This window comes from Peromyscus leucopus, chromosome 12 (assembly GCF_004664715.2).
Source record: "Peromyscus leucopus breed LL Stock chromosome 12, UCI_PerLeu_2.1, whole genome shotgun sequence".
Taxonomy (NCBI): Eukaryota; Metazoa; Chordata; class Mammalia; order Rodentia; family Cricetidae; genus Peromyscus; species Peromyscus leucopus.
This window is the reverse complement of record NC_051073.1, coordinates 2,775,681-2,794,982: the sequence shown is the minus strand read 5'-3', so window position 1 is coordinate 2,794,982 and position 19,302 is coordinate 2,775,681. Positions and strand designations below refer to the sequence as shown.

General features: G+C 50.5%; 1 protein-coding gene across 1 annotated transcript; it reads left to right on the top strand.

The window, feature by feature from the left end:
• The first annotated feature begins 1,768 nt into the window (after nt 1–1,768).
• Ets2 (ETS proto-oncogene 2, transcription factor) lies at nt 1,769–19,034 on the top strand. The gene is made up of 10 exons (XM_028879941.2): nt 1,769–1,876; nt 5,418–5,489; nt 8,264–8,375; nt 10,315–10,434; nt 10,779–10,979; nt 12,250–12,333; nt 12,946–13,170; nt 13,924–14,187; nt 15,750–15,868; nt 16,818–19,034. Exons 2-10 carry the CDS (start codon nt 5,418–5,420, stop codon nt 17,031–17,033), a joined length of 1,413 nt encoding a protein of 470 aa, XP_028735774.1. The 5' UTR covers nt 1,769–1,876; the 3' UTR covers nt 17,034–19,034.
• The last annotated feature ends 268 nt before the right edge of the window (nt 19,035–19,302 follow it).

The following is a 19,302-nucleotide window of genomic DNA, read 5'->3' as shown; positions in this document are numbered from 1 at the left end:
GCTTACCAAGGAAAGCTTGGGTTGCTCTAGTATGGGGAGCCCGTCCCTACTGCGTTCTCAGCCCTGCTGATAAACTCGAGCCCAAGCTGGCCTCGGTGACTAATCGAAGTTTAATGGCACAGGTGCCCTGACAGCCACGTGACAACTTCTTCTGCCGCTTTCTGCTCTGTATTACCGAGTGCTGCCTTCCAACGGTCAGCCTGAGCAGCCCTGAAAGGTGTGCGGTCTTGGCTCAAGAAGGCCCTTGGTGACCAAGGAAGCACCCAGCGCCCCTGAGCACCCAGCCACGAGTGACCACAGTCTCTAGAGCACACGTGAAGAAAGAAAGCCGTCCTGTCTGGGGTACCTGAGCTTCAGGAGAGGGCTCTGTGTGTGCCAAGCTTCTCGGACACGTGCTCAAGGTGTGAGAATGGGCAGAGGGAGGCAGGAGGACACCCTCCTTCAGCTGGCACTGGAGTCCAAACAAGTCAGTACCTTCTGCTATGGTTAAAAAAAAAAAAAAAGTTAACATATGCTGCTCCATATCTCCATGGTAACGGACTAGGGAATCTGTATCCGTTTATGGAGTTCCTCCTTGACCTGAGTTCTCTAGTCCAGACCTGAACACACACTGAGAAGCCAGTGAGGAAGTACACACTGAGGAAATATCAATTCCCTCTGAACACAGCTGTTTGAGCTTAGCGGATCCGGCCTTGGCTCCTGAAAAGGTGATATACCAGAGAGAAATATCAAGTACAACAGTAACTCAATTGGCCAATAACTTCAGATGGGGGGGTTGCCATGGAAACCAGGAACCCTGAGTACCAGGGAAGCTGGAGGCCTTCTACTCCCTTCCCATCAAGGCCGACCTTGGAATGTACCAATTATCAATCCCATGGCCTAAGACATCTGCCAGTTCATATTCATCTATGGTATCCACCTAAACTTTTCTACTCAATACTGAGCATACATCTGTGCCTTCCCAACCATGGGCTCGTCACTCTCCGATAAACGTGGAAACTAGTCTATGGCTGGTGTTTTTGACCACGAGTTCGAGAGACCCACGCTGGACTTGGCATGTAGTTGCCCTGGTAGACTAGGTGAAGTAGAACACCAATGCCTTCCTGAGTTATTAAGACTGGGTGCTCGGCCAAGTTAGCGCTGAGACTCGGCTCAGCTCTAGGGGGCGCCATGCCTACCGAGGCGGTAGGCGGGGCCTCCCCAGAGCCAGGCGGCTACGCCACGTTCTGCTCTTCCACTCGCGACTCGGCCACCCGCCCACTTTGCGCCTCCCTAACCTCACGTAAGAGCCTTTTCATGACGGAAGGACCAGGGATCAGAATCCACACGTAGTTCCAAGCACAGGGCCGGCTCCACAGCAGAAGCCTGACCACCTAACCTGAGTGCCACCAGCTCCACTCGCTTGGACCTGCGGGCAGCCGTGCGCCGGGGACGCAGGAGGACACGGCCCTGCCCTTCCCGCTGGACCTCCAGGGCACACGGCCCGAGCAGGGGCCAGCAGGCAGGCGACAGCGGGCTGCAGGGGCGCAGGGAAGGCCCCGGGAGGAGCGTGGACCCGCCACTGCGGGAGCACAGGTCTCCTCCCACGCCGGCCTCTAGCTCGCTCCTCCTCCCCGCTCTCCCCGTCACCCTTGCTGTCCCCTCCCCCGGTCCCCTCCGGCCCTCCCCCAGCTCCAGAAGAGCGCGCGGCCAAGGGACCGGGCTGGTTACTTCCTCCACCGCGGCGCTGAGCACGCAGTGGACACCGCCGAGCCCCGCCATCGCCCCCGGCCCCACGCGCCCGGACCGGCCCTCGCCTCGCCGGGCCTCGCGCGCCCGGATCACCGCGATCTCCTCTCACAGCCGCCCTCCGGCCGGCCCTGCCAGCTGCGGCGCGGTAAGAGCGGCCCCCGGTGCTCGACGGTCCGCGGGAGGGACTCCGCCCGGGGTGGGGTGCAGTGCGGACGGCCCCTGCTCCAGCCGGTCGGTCGATCGCGCGTCCCAGAGCCGCTCCGGCCGGTTCTCAGGCACCCAGTGGCCTCGGCGAGGGACCAGGGCACCGGGCAGGGCGTGGGCAGCCCGCTTTTGTTTTGGGGAAGCCAGTGCCCGCCTGGTACGGTTGCTGCCCGGGGCACGCGACTGCGTTTCTCAAAGGGGCTTGGGGCACCCGAAGAGGGTGGCCGAGGTCGCCCCAGGTTTGGAGTGACTTGAGTCAGGGAGGCGCTAGGCCTGGGAGGATGTGGGGGTGTCCGGAGCCTGAAACACCTGGGAAGCTGCGTCTCCCAGGAAGGTGTCACCTGCTTGGCCAGGTCAGGGCCCCCATGCCCCGGCCCTGCGAACCCGGCACAGGGCAGCGGCCAAGTGGGGGTGCGCATGGCTGCGGTGCCTTTATTTTTTTCTCCTTAAAGCATATGAATGAAGGTGTAACCTGAAGCGTTTGTATGTATATTTGACCTGGTCTTTTTTATTTATTTGTTTATTTTTTAATCTTGTAAGACTTGTGCTAACCTGCACTCAATTTCAGCGGAGCTTACAATAGTGGTTGACTCGCTACTTATTTAGAAAGTAAAGCGGTGAGCAGTCCTGGTTGGAGACAGGAGTCATTTAATTCATCAGTTAAGAGATAGACTCGCTCCCTGCCATGGAAGCTCCAGCGCCTTATCTGCCTGCCCACACCGCCACCGATCGGGAGATACATCTCAGTGTTAAGCTTTTATTAAAATTCTGAGTAATCTCACAGTACAGTAGATTTGAACACCGTGCGCCCCACAGGGAAATAGTCTAACTCTCATATCTGGAATTAGTCATTCATCTCTCTAAACTGATCGCTTTCTAAGCGAAAAGCAAAGCAACCTTCAAAAGGTTCTGTTCTTCTGAAATTTACCTGAATACAAACCTGTGCTTATATAAGTGGTTACCTGTTCCAATAAGGATACAGTTGTCAGTGAAATTCTTGTTTTAAAACTTAACTATTCTCAGGCATTACGTTTCTGCCATTTACTCCTATTCTTTTTATTCTTTTTTTTTTTATTTTTTTAAGTACAAGTCTCCCGAGTACCAAAGGGTCTAAACTTGAAAATTCATTTATCTAGAGTCTTGACTTGTCCCAGGAGTTAGCAAGCACATTCGGTAGGATGAATGAACTTAAATTTGATTAGCTGTGTGTCTGCCTGAAGCCATTTAGTAGAGCACTTTAATTCTACAGGGTTTTTTACAAAACTCATTAAAAGCGGGGCAACAAAAGAACCCTGTTCTGCAGCTGGTAATTACAGCTCTTTATGTGGGAGTGGGAACCTCCCTTTTCTCCTCCTGTTTGTACACAAAAGGCAGGGAGGCTCTTCCCGGCCTTCCACAGCCATTCATCTCAGGAGCTAAAAATCAAAATTAAGTCCACAAGTGTCTGCATGCATGTGGGTCCAACAGAAAGCCCTGACCCTGGAGAGACCATGTGGACATTTCTGGCTCTCTGATTGGTTTTCTGCTTGAGGCTTGTTTTTAGTCAACAGGTTACACGGCTGACTCCCTCCAAGTAAGCAACATGAAGTTCTCAGTCGGTGGCGTTTCACAGGGCTATGGCAAGAAGGCCTGCTTTAATCATAGTTAGGAGCTCTCTGCTTCGGTGGGATGTAGCAGGGAGAGCCCAGTCATTCGAGGTTTTAAAGCCCTGCTCACCTGAGGTGTAATCTCCGGAGACAGCCCCGCAGGAGTGTGGCCCCAGGCCAGTGACTCAGTATCACGGGCCCCAGTTGCCTCCCTGTAAGGTGATTTTAACGTTTGGAACCTGGATGCAGGAGGATTGAGGAGGTGGGACTTGGGGCTAGGCATTCTGTCGTGGTAGCATCGGTTTGCAGAGAATACTGAATCCTTAGTGAGTGTAGACGAGATCATATTCCAAGGGAGACTGAACAAATGTGCTCACTGTGGAGACAGGCAGCCCCTACCCTGCTGTCTCCCAGGGCTGCCCTTCCTTAGTGTCTGTGAGCCACGTTGGCCCAGGTCTGCATATCTGAGCTCCCAAGAGCCTCCCCCAGGGCTCCCTTTTCTGCCCTTGTTGCCTTTTATCAAGGTGTAAGTGTGTGCATGTGTGCACACGTGCCTATCAGTCTATACACATGAGTTTGTGTTTAGTAGGAAACTGTTAAGACGGCTGCACTGGCCATTATGTCGACTATCAAGAGGACAGGAAAAAGAACAAAGCAAGTTAAATCGTTCTCTGAGATTATGCTATCTGCTGCCTCTAGTGAGTTCTATCAGTTGCACACTCATTTTAATGAAAGTGTTTGTTTAATAGGTGGGTGCACATGGAGGGGAGCAGGTGTGGGCCACTGAGGAGTAACACCAAGGAGCTGCCGGTGGCTCCTGATCTGTAGTTTGGAGGGTGGGGAGCCGCTGGCGTGTGCTGATCTTTGGTGGGTAGAAATGAGGTTCAGGGGCTCAGTCTCCACCACTCTGGTGGTGTCGTTGAAGGCCTGCCTGACTTCGTTCAGCATATCACTTGCTTGACCCAGAAGTACACATTAGGGCCCCAGAAAAATGTTCAGTCCCACAGCAAGTTACATTTTTGGTTTTTCTCTTCAGTGTGCTCAAGGCAGTCTTAACAGGTCAAATTGATTTGGCTATAGTCAGTAAACCTAATGTATTCACAACATTATATAAGCACAAAGTAAATATGCAAAGTACTGGGATGCTTTCCTTTTCCCTTCTAGTTCCTAAGATCTCACGTGCATCCCCACTCAGAGCCTGCCTCCCTCCACAGGTTCCTTGCCCACTGCCAGTAGCCACAGTGGCCAGCTGGTGGTCAGACCAGCTCTGGTATAAGTCCCTATTATTAAAGCAAGGCCTGGCTTCTTGAAGGAATGCAAAACTGTGCCACACACAAAGCAGAGATGTTCTGAGGCCACATGCTCAGAGGCTGGGTGACTGAGGGCCATGTGTTAATGCATATCTCTGAGAATGGTGGGGAGAGGGTGCTCTGGCCTGACTCCCATGGGAGCCTCCAAGGCAGGTGACCCCCTATGGCTTCCATTAGGTTCCCGGGTAGAACTGACTGCCCTGTGCAGCAGGAGGTGGTGGCCCTGGTTGGCACCACCTGAGCTCTCTCTTCAGCTGCCCATAGAGGTGTTGCTGAGACTCAGGGCACAGCCTCCTTGCTCAGCTAGCCCAGGGTGTGGGGGCAGCCCATGGGGTCTCACATCTGAGTGGAACTCTGAGGACCCCCACACCCCACACCCCCACACCCCCGTCTGCCACTGTCACTGTTCTCCAGAGCGAGTTTGTCTGGAGCCTTTTAAATAAGAAGTTCCACCTCCAGGCGTGTGGTCTCCTGACTGCAGTGTTCTATCCAGCTAAAGACTGATGCCCCTGTATCAATATTGCCTTTAAAACGTGCTGCAATGGTAACCTCTGTGTCTCTTTTGTGTTTTGTTTTTTTTTTCAAGATGAATGATTTCGCAATCAAGAACATGGACCAAGTGGCCCCCGTCGCCAACAGTTTTCGAGGGACACTCAAGGTGTGTGCGTCTTAATTAAATTTTCTTGACAATTTCGGAAATTGCATTAGTAAGAGAGGAAAAGAGGACCGGGTCCCAGAAAACTGGTTCTGGCCCCAGGTTTTAAATATCTTACCTGTGTGTCTCTGGGGAAATTGTTTACTCTTTCTGAGCCTCAGTTTTCTGCACTGTAAAATGGGTATTGTGATGCTGTTTGTACCTGTACCCCAAGATATGAAAGCAGTTCATTTGCAGATGAGGTAGCTGCTGCAGTCTATTCATGAGGCTCTTTTCAGATTGGACAAACAAGTCCCATGATTCTTGAAAACAGCTGGAGAGGCTGTGTCTACCACCTTTTTATCCACTCTGGAGTTCTCATGACTGATCAAAAGGCTATTTATTTTTTTAACTTTTTTACATTTATTTATTTGTACCTGTGTGCTCGTACCACAATACACATGTAGAGGTCAGAGGACAGTTTGTGGGGGTCAGTTCTCTCCTTCCTTCCACCATACAGGCCCTGGGGGGCAAGCTCAGGTCACCAGGCCTGGCACTGACTGTCTCTACTACCCATTGATCAATCTCAGCATTCCCAGAGACTGTTTGTAAACTGAGCGAGCTGAGAACAGACATCAGTGGGACTGCACCCACGAGGTCGCAGGGAGCTGCTCCCCTGGTGCGGCAGCAGCAGACCTGTTTATACAAACCCCAGACAGATTAAAGGAGAAAGAGCTGGCTCCCCGTGTAAACACTTTTCATGTCACGTCTGCGGAACGCTCTTGTAGCATAAGCTGGTAATTTCATGTGTGTGTGTGTGCGCGCGCGCGCATGTGTGTGTGTGTGTGTGCGTGTGTACACGTGTGTGTACGTGTGTGTGTGTGTGTGTGTACACGCACGTGTAATAAAGAAGCCAGCCACGAGTGTCTCTCTCTATTGCTCTCCACTTTATTTTTTGAGGCGGCATCTCTCACTGAGCCTGTTGCTCACCGGCTAGGTGACTAGCTGGCCTTCGGGCGCCAAGAGTCTCCTGTCTCTGCTCTCCTGTACCAGGATTCCAAAACCACAGGACAGTATCTAGTGTTGGTGCTTGCCTTCCCCTTATTTGAGGCAGGGTCTCTTGTCCACTGCTGTGTACACAGAGGCTAGCTGGCCCCGAGCTCCTGAGGGCTGTCCTGTCTGCCCCCCTTCCCAGCACACTGGGATGACAGACAGGGTCCCTCGTCCAGCCTCGCATGGGCTCTAGCGATCCCAACTCATGTCCTCAAGCTTGCCAGCAATGCTTTTCCTACTGAGCCATCTCCCCAGGTCCCTGAGCCATTTTTAAGGTTATGTGTCTGGGGCAAACTCCAGAAGCAGGACCTGGCACCCATCTTTCTATTACCGTGAAGTCACCAAATCCCAGTGCATTTTCTCGTTTGATTAGTCATGTGTCTTAAGCACGGCAGAAATGGTGTAAGGAAGTGTGATGCAGCTGAAGCCACATACGCCCCTAAGAAAAAACCCTTCCGTCAACGGAAAGAGCTTGCCGTGTCCGGATTCGGAGAGGGCTGGGTTCGCCGCCAGGGTCGATGTGGAAATGCACAGCAAGGCTTCTCATTGTTCTTTGACTTCCTAGTTTTAAAAAAAGAACTTCCAGAAAGACACTTCCTAGAGGCCCGGGCAAGGCGTGGGGGAGTTTTAGTCTGACGTCTCTTTAATATTTCGCTGAAATCATCCCCACATGAAGCCCCCGTACGTCCAGCGGAGTGCCTCACGTTCCTCAGTGGGCCTGCCCTCCTGGGCAGTGGCCGTCCTGGGGGGTGAGGGCTGGGGCTGGCCGCCTGCCGTCTTGTGCAACACGCCGTTCGCTCTTCTGCATTTCTAAAATGAAGAAGGCCCAGCACTGAGCTGATTTTATTTGTAAATGTGTTACACATTTATTTGCCCATGATGCAACACATGGGTCATTGTGTTACACACGATGTGGGATTTCCAGACTATGTTGGGAAATAGAACTTTTCTTCACGGTTCCTAAACAAGCCGTGCAGGGGTGGATCGGCCTTGTCGGGTGCGTTCTTGGCGCCCCTCCCTGCCGGGCTGCTGTTTTCCATAAGTGTTGCGCATGTGAGATCACGCAGCCGTCCGTCGATGCGTCCAGGGCTTTGTCTTTACGTGGGTATCCGACTTTTCCTGAAAGATGCCTTTGGAAGTCTCCCTGTAGTTGGTTTGAAGTTTCTTTTCCAGGATCCTTTTTTATTTTTATCATGGAAAATATTAGGGTTTTTTTTTTATTGTTGTTTTTTTTTCACAGATTACTATTATCTGAACCACAGGAGTGATGAGGGAGGCTTCCTCAAATTACTTCAAGTAGTAGATCCAAATAACTGTCCAAAGATAAGAGCAGCTTATTATTGTCTCAACTCCCCATTTCTTTCCAGCCTTCCCTTTTAGTTTGAAGTTCAGTATACCAAAACACCCCTGATGAAATGGGTGCTGGTCTTCTCTGGAGCACCCCTTTGTGTGGTCCTAAGATTCCTTTGCTTTTAGATGTGCTTATTAATTTGATTATGCGGCTAAAATCACGTCCCAGGCCATCTGACCCTGTGAGAGTAATGAAAGAATCTAGAGTGAGATAGAATTGTTTGGGTCACTTTGAACTTTTTGGGAAGTGTGCTTCCAGTACTGAGAGGTCATTGGCCCATGTTGCTCTAGAATGGCCGACGTCATCAGGACCTGGTAAAGTTACTGTGGCCCACTAAGGAAACACGTCCAGTGAGTTCATGCGACATCTCTCTTTCTCTTCCCTGTGCCTGCAGCGCCAGCCAGCCTTTGACACCTTTGACGGCTCTCTGTTCGCTATGTTCCCCTCTCTCAGTGAAGAGCAGACACTCCAAGAAGTGCCCACGGGCTTGGATTCCGTCTCCCATGGTAATTCGCCCCTCCAACCTAGCAGAGATGGTGCATAGCTTCCTTCAGTAGCTGGGTTAATAAAGCCATGACCAGTTAATAGAAACAGATCATTCTCCAGCTAAGAATGCTGATATCTTGAGTATTGGGTATAGACAGTCTGATGGACTGATGGATGTCTTCTCCCAGTGCCTGGGAGAAGGCAGTTTTCCTCTTGTGTGAGTAAACTGGTCATTCTGGTGTCTTCCCATGCGGTATCCACCTGTGAGCTGAGAACCTGTTGTCACTCATTGCCAGGACTTCAAGAGTCCCACCTGGGGTGTTTTCAAACACTTCCTCATTTCCCTGGTGTTTCCTTCAAATGGAAGGGAGTGGACATTGAAATGTGTCTCAGTTTCTAATGCTTAGTTCACATTTCTAGTTAAAACACCCCAAAGTGCAAGCGCATGTGCACACACACACACACACACACACACACACACACACACACACACACACACACACACAATTTTCCCTTTGAGTTTTGGGACCACAGATTACTCTTGCTCATCCTAACCCATCTGTATTTTGGTAGTAGTCCTCACTACTATTCTTTATTCTGCTCAAAGGACTAGCATGTCAGATACCTCTCTACAATTACTTCATAGAGTTATTGGCTGGACACATTCCAGATTGATTTGTCATATGAAGTGGGTGCTGGAAAACATAGCCCAGGAAGATCTATCAAAGCGCCGTGCTTTCGTAAGCATGGCGTCGTCTGGCAAGTCATTTATCGTTCCTGAAATTTCTGAGAGCATCAGAGAAGACTGTTTTTCAGAAAAGTTTGGGGTGTGCCTCTTCCACAGTGCAGAGTGTTGTCTAAGACAGGCAGGCCCAAGTTCCCCTGCCGCCTGCCCAGCTTGATGGACACCACCTCAAGCACTCAGTCACTGAAGGCAGCCAGGGACTGGCCAACCTTTTGACATTGCAACATGACATCATCATCTACAAAGGCCACTCTCAAGAACCGTGCAATCGCCGGGCGGTGGTGGCGCACGCCTTTAATCCCAGCACTTGGGAGGCAGAGCCAGGCGGATCTCTGTGAGTTCGAGGCCAGCCTGGGCTACCAAGTGAGTCCCAGGAAAGGCGCAAAGCTACACAGAGAAACCCTGTCTCAAAAAACCAAAAAAAAAAAAAAAGAACCGTGCAATCAAGCTACAAAAACAAGGAAACTCTTACGTTTTGAAAACCTCTGACAATTTTGCACTACGTTTATCGCTGTCCATGGCTGTGTACAGGACGCAGGCTGCAAGGCTGGACACAAGCCTTTTGAACAGAAACCATACAGAAAATGGTCAAAAGCGATTTAGGTAGAAGTAGTGTCTCTGTGGGTTCCTGCTTTGTGAAGCTTTGCAAAATACAGTATTTGATTTTTATTTTAAAAGTTTAGCATGCACACACACACACACACACACACACACACACACACACACACACGGGACTTTGCCAGGGTGTCTTGGAACTCCCTATGTAGCCCAGGTTACCCCATCCTCCTCCGGTCTTTGTTTCCCAAATGTTAAGATTACAGCTGTGTACAGCCAAACTCATTTTTATTCTAGATTCTTCTTTTTGTAAGTGGAATTCTAAGAAGCATAATCAGTTTGGTTCTTAATGCCATTGCTTACTTTCTTAAAAGAAAACAATAGCACGTCAAATTATATCTTTGTGATTATTGTAATAGAGTATACTTTAAATTTTTTTTTTTCTTTTCTTGTTTGCTCTTGGAGTTTTTTGGTAATTCTGAGTATGGAACCCAGGGCCTCCTGCATGCTCCAGCACCACCCCAGCCCCATGGCTGTATTCTGTTCAGGAATCCTGTTGAGATTTGTGATCACAGGTCTCTGGAGACTGGGGCACATCCTAAGCTCCTGTTGACGTCGCTGCCATGGTCCTGATGTCCCCTTGCTCTCTCTCTCTCCAGATGCAGCCAGCTGTGAGCTGCCCTTGCTCACACCCTGCAGCAAGGCGGTGATGAGCCAAGCCTTAAAAGCCACCTTCAGTGGTTTCCACAAGGAGCAGCGGCGTCTTGGCATCCCCAAAAGTAAGTGCTGGGCTTTGAGGCTGGGGAGTCCCTGGAAGACATGTGTGGGACTGGTTTGGCTGGGCCTGTCTTTAAGATGCTCTTAGTTGTCTTGCAAGAAGTAGCAGGAGTGTAGGAAGAATGCGGCTGTCCTGTGCTGTGGCCTCCTGCACACCCAACCCTGCACTCATTAAACACCAAGTGCCACTGGCGTCCTAGAACACGCCTGGGCCACAGCACAGTGGTGCCCCGTTCATGCCGTGGGTTTGGAGCTGCCCAGGCTTGGCGAGTTGCCGCAGGCCACTACGGCCTCCCTGCCCTCCAGCTGTCTACCAGCGTTGTCCTTTCTCGCCTTCCCTGCACAGACCCCTGGCTCTGGAGCGAGCAGCAGGTGTGCCAGTGGCTACTCTGGGCCACCAACGAGTTCAGCCTGGTGAACGTGAACCTGCAGCGGTTTGGCATGAACGGCCAGATGCTGTGTAACCTCGGCAAGGAGCGTTTCCTGGAGCTGGCACCTGACTTTGTGGGTGACATCCTCTGGGAACATCTGGAGCAGATGATCAAAGGTAAGGCTGCAGGACTTGGGGAGGCAGGGACCCAGACGGCAGGAAGGTGTGCCCTTGCACCTTGGGCGGCCCGGTGGCGCTGAGTCCATCGCTTTAGAACACCCCCAAGTGAGTCAAATGGGGAGGCGATGACAGGTCTTCATTCCATGGAGGGAAGTGTGTGCGATGTTCGTGCCAGGTGTAGCCACAAGGCAACAGCCTGAGTCACCAAATTGCTGGCTGTTGCCAGGCTCCCCTGGTTATGCCAGCTCAGAGCACCTTGGATATGTAGGCCAGCCAGGGTGCCAGGTGGGTGAGCTCACTCTGGAAGAGCCGAGAGAGACAGGGGTGCTTGAATGTCAGGCGGCATACGCAGATCACTGTGGATTTTATAGGAAAATTACTCCAGTCCACTGAGGATTTTGGAGTGCAGGCTGTAACTGATCGACTCATATACACACTGAAATGCTAAGGGTAAGCACTGAACTCAGAAATCTCATCGAGGCTAGAGACATTCTTGTCTCAGACCTCAAAGATCAGCAAGACCTGCTTAGAAGATACCTGGGTTTAATGAGGGACAGTTAGATTAACTTAAGTTAAAAAGTAAGAAAATGGTTAGCACCATAATTAAACACATCTGCTTTTCAACATGTAAACTCAGAATCTCATTTGGGGTTCTGTTGCCAGCGCTGTTTAGTTACGGCTTCCTAGAGCCAGGGAAACTGACTTTAAAGACCCCCGGTTCTCTGGGAACATGGACTGGTCTTACCCAGTGTGTTTCTGGGCAGCTGTTTATACGGCCAGCCTGTTCAGCGTGTGCATTTGTGTTGCTGGCTTCAAGGGATGGAGTTTGTGATCGTGTGTTCCTAGTAAGGGCATTTACACAGAACACACACTCGCCCTGTGGACCTCACGACATCCCAGACTAACCTGTGGAGGATGTTAAGCCTCATAGGGGCAGGAACCAACTCCATTTCCTTCACCCACTGTTTTCCCAGCCCCAGGACAGATGGCGTTTCATAAACATCGGCGCGAAATGAATATACACAAGTTGGACTGTTCTAGACAGTGATGTCATCCCAGATTATTAGAAAACTTATCCCAGATTATTAGGAAAATGTATCGTAAATTTTTTTTTTTTTAAAAAAAGACACACAAAGGGGTTGAAATGAAATAGAATGCGAAGGGCAAAATGAGTCATTCCGGTATCGGCAAGACAGGAGCGTGGAAGTGTTGCTTTTCTTGTGGAGTTTTTAAACTGGGTTTGATGTCTTCTTTGTCTATTTTTCAGAGAACCAAGAAAAGACAGAAGACCAATATGAAGAAAACTCACACCTCAACGCGGTTCCTCATTGGATCAGCAACAATACTTTAGGTTAGTCAGCTGACCATTTCTTAAAATCTCTGGTTTTGGTCTCTCAAGCCCCTCAGGTAGCCTAGACCTCTTCCTGTGGTGGCTACACATGGCTCTTGCCCTACTAAGCAGCTGGAACATGGCAGATCCACGTGAAATGTGTAATGAGAATCTAAGGCTCTGACTCATCTCTACTAACTCAGAGGTCATAAAATGAAACCAAGAATATAAACTATTCCTTGATGAGTTAGGATACTGTTTATATATTGAGGTGACCACTGATACACCAAGCAGTTAAAATGGATAATTGACTTCACCTGTTCCTGGGGTTTTTAATGTGGCCTCTGGAAAACTTAGCCTTGCTTAAGGGGCTCGTATGATCCCTAGGAGTCAGCACTGTTCAAGGCCGTTCTAACCATAAAGAGGAAAAAGCAGTCAGGAGACACCAATGTAGTATAGCACAGGATGGGGCCACAAGTGTTTGGAAGACAGTCACTATGCTCCGAACTTGGCACCCGGGACACCTGTCTCAAAACAGGGTCTCCTGGGGGTGGCCCACAAGGTCAGGTGAGGGTCTTAGCTGTTGTGATGTTGACTTTAAAGCTCTGCCATCTGACCCATCCTTGTGTTCAGGCTTCGGCATGGAACAGGCTCCATATGGAATGCAGGCACAAAGCTACGCCAAAGACGGCCTCCTGGACAGCATGTGCCCGCCCTCTGCGACGCCTGCAGCTCTTGGCTCCGAGCAGGAGTTCCAGATGTTGCCCAAGTCTCGGCTCAATACCGTCAGTGTCAATTACTGTTCTGTCAGCCAGGACTTCCCTGGCGGCAACTTGAATTTGCTCACCAACAGCTCTGGTAAGAGAACATTCTGGAATAAGGTTGTTGGTTTGTCCAGGATGAGAGATGCTTGGTCAGAACATTCTGTCCTCTGCCATTGGAGCAGGAGGTTAAAGGACAGGGTCGCCTTCCATGTGACTTTCCAAAAAGCACAACCTGTTTGAGACCCTGGTCCGAATTCTGTAGGTATCGAGTAAGCAATACTGAACAGCTTTAACCACTTTAGGCTGACTTCCTTGCAGTAGGGTACTCTTGTCGAGACACATGGGAATGTGCCAGATTCCTTTCTAAGGGTGTACCAGACACGGTCCTCACAGCTCAGGTGGTACATCTGGTTGAATGAACACGGCTGTGCACACCTGTGTTACAGCCATCCACGTGGAGATCTTCGTCATCACAGAGTGGTTTCTGCTGTCCTGGGACTTTACAGGGATGGGCTCCTGCTAACTGTTTTCTTTGGGATTTGTCTGTGTGGTACCATTTCTTCTTTCTCATGCCTATGTAGTATTCTACATTTCATCCACGCTTCTGTTGGAGGAAGGTGTTACTTGTACATAACCCTGTCCTAAGAAATGAGCACTTGAGTTATAGAGTGCTCGGAGGGGTCTGAATGATGCTGTCCCTGAAGTGCATATATCTGCACTGGGGGTAGCTGGCGGTAATGGGGGAATCGGGACCAAGGTGCACTGAATCAATGACCCGGGGCCACTGGACCTTCTCACATCTTGGAGGGGGTCTCAGCATGTGTTTGGGTTTTTTTTTTTATAACAGGGAAACCCAAGGACCATGACTCTCCAGAGAATGGTGCGGACAGCTTCGAGAGCTCAGACTCGCTGCTGCGGTCCTGGAACAGCCAGTCATCCCTGCTGGACGTACAGCGGGTGCCTTCCTTCGAGAGCTTCGAGGAAGACTGTAGCCAGCCCCTGTGCCTCAATAAACCGACCATGTCCTTCAAGGACTACATCCAAGAGAGGAGCGACCCGGTTGAGCAAGGCAAACCGGTTATTCCTGCGGCAGTACTGGCCGGCTTCACCGGTGAGTGTACACTCGGGGGCCGTCGTCATCGGGCCCCTGTGTGACTGACTGCGGTGTCCATCATGCGGCTGTGACACTTTTCCAAGTCTGGCTGTGACACTCACACTCTGAGGTCCCCTGGACCCAAGTCCCACCAGACCAGGCTTGCAGAAGTTTTCATGTTAGGGTCTCGGGGTGGGAGAAGATCCCAGGCCACACCCTCTACCTGGGACAGGAGGGGGAGGGTGGGAGAGGGGACAGATGGACAGACTCATCCTGGCTCTGACTCACACTCTGGATCTCTAGGAATGTAAACTGGCCTGGGGAAGGGCGGGAGCAAGCTCCGAGGCTGCCAGCACCATTTACCTCCCTTGGCCTCCAAAGCCATCTGCGAGGAGGAGAGAGCCCTTCTAGGCAGAGACCGGAGGAATCTTAAGGCTGTTTTTAGAACAAGACAATTTCAGAACTGGGGCAGAAATACCAAGAATGTTCATTTCCACTGCTTCAGATGCCTTTAAATAGACCCTCTTCTCATATGCTGGCCATAAGAAGCCACTGTGGATTTAAAAAAAAAAAAAAAAAAAAAAAAAAAAAAAAAAAAAGCCACTTTAAAAAAATAAGATTAAAATGAGGATGTGTGGATTTTTTTTTTTCATCATCAAAAACAAATGGCTACTTATATGTATAAAGACTCATAAAGGGGTTTGAACCTAAGGCCATTTTGATACCTAGGAATCCAAGGATTACTAAGAAAACCCCACAGAATTAGGAGTATCTACCTGGATGGTAATAGCAGTAGTACTATTTGTTGGCTAGCCCAGCCTGTGGCCAGTGGTGTTACCACGGGTGGTGTGGAAACCCATCGGGGAATCAGTTCAGAGGTGGCAAGCCCTAGTGGCCACTGAAGTGAGTCAGCTCGGTCTGGTTCTGTCTGAGGCCTTTCTGTGGGTCCCCAAAGCCTTTTCACGTTTGTGGGCAAGGTGACAGCCGGGCTTAGGGTCAGATCTCAGTTTCCTCCCTGAACCACGATAGGGAACCCTGACAAGTTGCTGTCCTGAGTACATCCTTAAGGAAGACGAGGCTTCGGGAAGCCCCCCTCAAGGTGGTAGCTCTGAGTGCCCATGGAGCTAAGACAGACAGTTGTCAACATAGGTTACCCCGGGAGTGTGCTGTGTGCAGGAAGTCTCACGTGAAACTGTCTGCTTGTGGTCGTGAGAGATGTGCCTGGGATGAAATGACCCTTGACACCCACCCCAGCTCCCATGGGGTGTTTCTAGAAACAGGAAAGCATGAAACAGCAGAAAGATTGGTGCTGATGAGGGTTGCTAGCCCCGGGTCCTGCTCCCGAAGGACAAACACAGCCAAGGAAGAGCCTTGGTCCAGCCATCTCCTTGGAGGAGCGGTGGGTTGGAAGGGGAGGTTACCGCAGCTTCTGCCCACTGAAGTGTATCCCCGAGACCCCACCTGCTCATCAACCCCGTGCCCGGTGGGGTCCTTGTTCTCAGGACAGCCTGGTCACCGGGAGGGTCAGATCCCTGCCGATCTCGAAGAATCCTCAGTAACCCGCCTCCCTTTATCCCCAGGAAGTGGACCGATCCAGCTGTGGCAGTTCCTTCTGGAGCTGCTCTCCGACAAGTCCTGCCAGTCCTTTATCAGCTGGACCGGGGACGGATGGGAGTTCAAGCTGGCCGACCCTGATGAGGTATGACTGTGTGCACTCCCAACCCCAGTTCATCACATTGGGTTCTAAAGCTAACCCTGGGCACAAGGAAAGTCAACAGAGCCAGCAAGAGTCCTTCTGCCAGGAGTGCCCTGGCGCTTGGGCTAGCTGACCTGAAGCCACTGCCTTGTTGGTGAATGGCCTGGGGTTCTTAGGGCAGTGCCCTCCTTCCATGTCGGTCAGAGGTTCTCTGGTAACCCTCAGCAAGTTCTGGAGGGAGTTCACCTTTGTCCCAAGTTGGATAAGGCACATAGCAGCCAGGCAGCCTTCGGGTTGGCCCCGGGGCCCTCTGTGGAGATGGCTTTGATAGGCATGATGCCAGCAATAGATGTAATCTGTCCTCGTCTCTGTGTCTGGGGGAATAAGCATGTCTCATGGGGCAGGACAGTCTCTACAGCTATCACATGACCTGAAAGGTGTCTCCATTGGCTGAGTGGCTGCCTAGCTTGCTCACATCCAGGGCTTCTATCCCCAGCACCACATAAATCCGGGGTGATGGCCCATGCCTGTCTGCAATCCCAGCAGGGAAGTTGCTGTGGATATCGCTCTGTAGACAGGAAAACTTTCAGCTACAGGAAGTAGAGGTTGGAGGATGAGTGGCTAGCCTGGGCTACATGAGACTCTAGCTTTTTAAAAGAGTGGGGTGGGGAGGAGTCGAAATAAGAATTACAGAGGACGGTTGACAGGAGATGTCCCTGTCTGGGGCACTCCTGGTTCCAAATAGTCGGCCCCAGGAGGCTTTGCTGAGATGGAGCTGGGGGCAGAGACAGGGATATCACTGGCCCTTGTACAGAGAAGCATCTGTGCACATTTAAAGTGGCCCAGGCAGGTGACTGTCGGGTCCTTTAGGGTCAGCATCTGGGCCCAGGGGAGCCAGTCATGGTTCAAGAGTGGACATGGGTGACTCTGGCCTTCCCATGTCTTCCCAAAGGTGGCCCGCCGATGGGGAAAGAGGAAAAACAAGCCGAAGATGAACTATGAGAAGCTGAGCCGGGGCTTACGATACTACTATGACAAAAACATCATCCACAAGACGTCAGGCAAGCGCTACGTGTACCGCTTCGTGTGTGACCTGCAGAACTTGCTGGGGTTCACTCCTGAGGAACTGCATGCCATCCTGGGTGTCCAGCCTGATACAGAAGACTGAGGTCCTCAGGACAACCCTGAGCTGGCCCCAGGCCCGGGGACTTGAGTGGGAAGCCTGTCCTGACCCACTGTTCCAAAGACCCATGGGAGGGCAGGATGAAACCCCTCTGGGAGTCGCCAAGCAGCAGCGGCCTTCTTTCATCCCATGCCTCTTCCACAAGGCCAACTCCCCAGGGGTGGAAGGTGGCATGGCCTCTCCGCCCTGTAGCGAGACCTGGAAGGGAAGAGGCTCTGGGGAAGCCACGGCAGCACCGAGCAGGCTGTGTGCCGATCACAGTCGTTACGGCTATTTGAGATGCTCCAGGGAGCCAGCACGGGATGGACGCACAGACACTGAAAAACACTGTTTTTCCTTTGGCCCTTTGCCACCAGGAGTAGCAAACGCAGAAGCCGCCGCCTCTTGAGAGCCGGCTAGGCAGGTGGAGAGCAGCCATGGCTCCATTTGGGAAGTCAGTTTGTACATATTATTGTATCTTATAATGTCAGAATCCGCCAACAGTTCTATTTAACAGAAATTGTATATTGTATTTAAAGTAATTATAACTGTGTTTGAGTCAAGAATGCGATACCTGATAGGTTATCTTTTTTTTTTTTTTTCCACTAGCACATAGAAACATCATCATTTTACACAGATTTAATCTCTTAGGGGCCGACTGAGAGAAATCATAATATACTGTTTTCATTTGATTTTTTTTTTTCCAACAGGAATGGGGTCGGAGGGATGACCCCTGGTTTTTACTTTTGTTTTGTTTTGTTTTTGTTGTTATTTTAGTTCTGACTTGCTCATTATCTGGCCAGGACTTTGTATATTGGGGTTTTTTATAAGAAATTTAATGTTATTATTTTAGGGGGCCTCAGGCCTTTCCACTTCCTCCTGGACTGTAAAGTAAAGCTGTAAAGCAGTATTTTTCTTGACAGATGGCACGTGTTTTCCACTTCTGCATGCCTTAAGTCGGTTTATACACAAATGTATTTTATTTTTTGGTGTAACTGTGTTTTCCAGGCAACCTCCCCTCCCCCCAGCCAGCAGGTTTTCCTTCCTTCGCCCCAAGGTATTCTGTGTAACTACAATAAGAAGACTATTTTTGGAAATATATGACTCCTTTTCAGAGATCAGAAGGGATTTATGTAGCAGCTATTTTTACTGCAGAAGTAACTCACTGGAAAAAAATTGTAATTTGTACGAAAGCTTTATTTTTATCTTCGCTCGTGTAAAGGGAAATGTGTTGGGCAGGGCCGTCGGGAGGGATCTTCCATCAGCCTTGACCTTAAGTGAAGCATGGCACTTCCCGTCTCGCTGACCTGCCGTGTTCCTCACCATCTGGGTTGCATGTTCTTCTCTCTGCTCCTCTGTGCCCTCAGAGAGTTTGCTCCTCTTATTTACTTGGCTGTGGATACCCAGAAGCACAGACAGGGCAAGCAAGGCGGGAAACGGCGTGGCGTGGGTTGTTTGATGTTCTCATCGGGGGGAGCGCTCACTCCGCCGTGAGACCTCACACTCTCATCCAGTCGTTTTGGCGTCACCGGAGGACAGACTTTGCTATTTGCCAGCAAGGTGGCCTCGGAGCCAGCAGGTGACACTGATAAAGAGTCATCATACCACGAGACAACCTTGCAATGGATACAAGACCAGCTGGGACCTGTTGTGCCAGTCCTGGGAGTCTTAGCCTGCAAGCCCAGAAAGAAAAAAAAAAAAATGCTTTGCAGTTAAGCAGAGGATGCCTTTCAAGTGGGGCCTGTGTGTCCCTGGGAGACACAGACTGGGGACATGCTCCTGTCCAAAGCTCAGTTATCACTGCTGTTGATAGCAGCTGAGCCACATGAAATTGCCACATTTCGCCTGAGTTTTGTCTGCCGAGACGGTGGCTTTACACGGTTGAATCTAACCGTTATGGAAGTCCTTGGAAGTCTTTGGCATTGTCTTAAGTATAAAGGTTTTGTAATTTGGCCTTTTCTTCCTCAAATAATAAAGTATTTGGTTTATGCCAATGCCTCCTTGTAATGTTGGCTCCTTGGAATATTTCTCCTTCCCAGTCCTGATACAAAGGAGGTAGATGAGGATCTGAACCCATTCTGTACCTTCATCTGTATGGCATGAAAACCTGGTCTACAGCTCATTGGTCTAGAAACAAGATGGGATCCATTGAACCCTTCCTCAAGGAATTAGGGGAAAAAAATGTTTCTTGTGAAAAATTACCCAGGATTGGAATAGAAAGATTGGCCTGTCTTCAGAAGTCTGGAGAGAGGAAACCTTTAGGAAGCTTGTGTGA

Coding starts and splice junctions, on each gene's coding strand:
- Ets2 (XM_028879941.2), top strand. CDS start 5,418: ATGAATGATTTCGCAATCAAGAACATGGACCAAGTGGCCCCCGTCGCC. Junction 8,376..10,314: donor CTTGGATTCCGTCTCCCATG/GTAATTCGCCCC, acceptor CTCTCTCTCCAG/ATGCAGCCAGCTGTGAGCTG. Junction 13,171..13,923: donor TTTGCTCACCAACAGCTCTG/GTAAGAGAACAT, acceptor TTTTTATAACAG/GGAAACCCAAGGACCATGAC.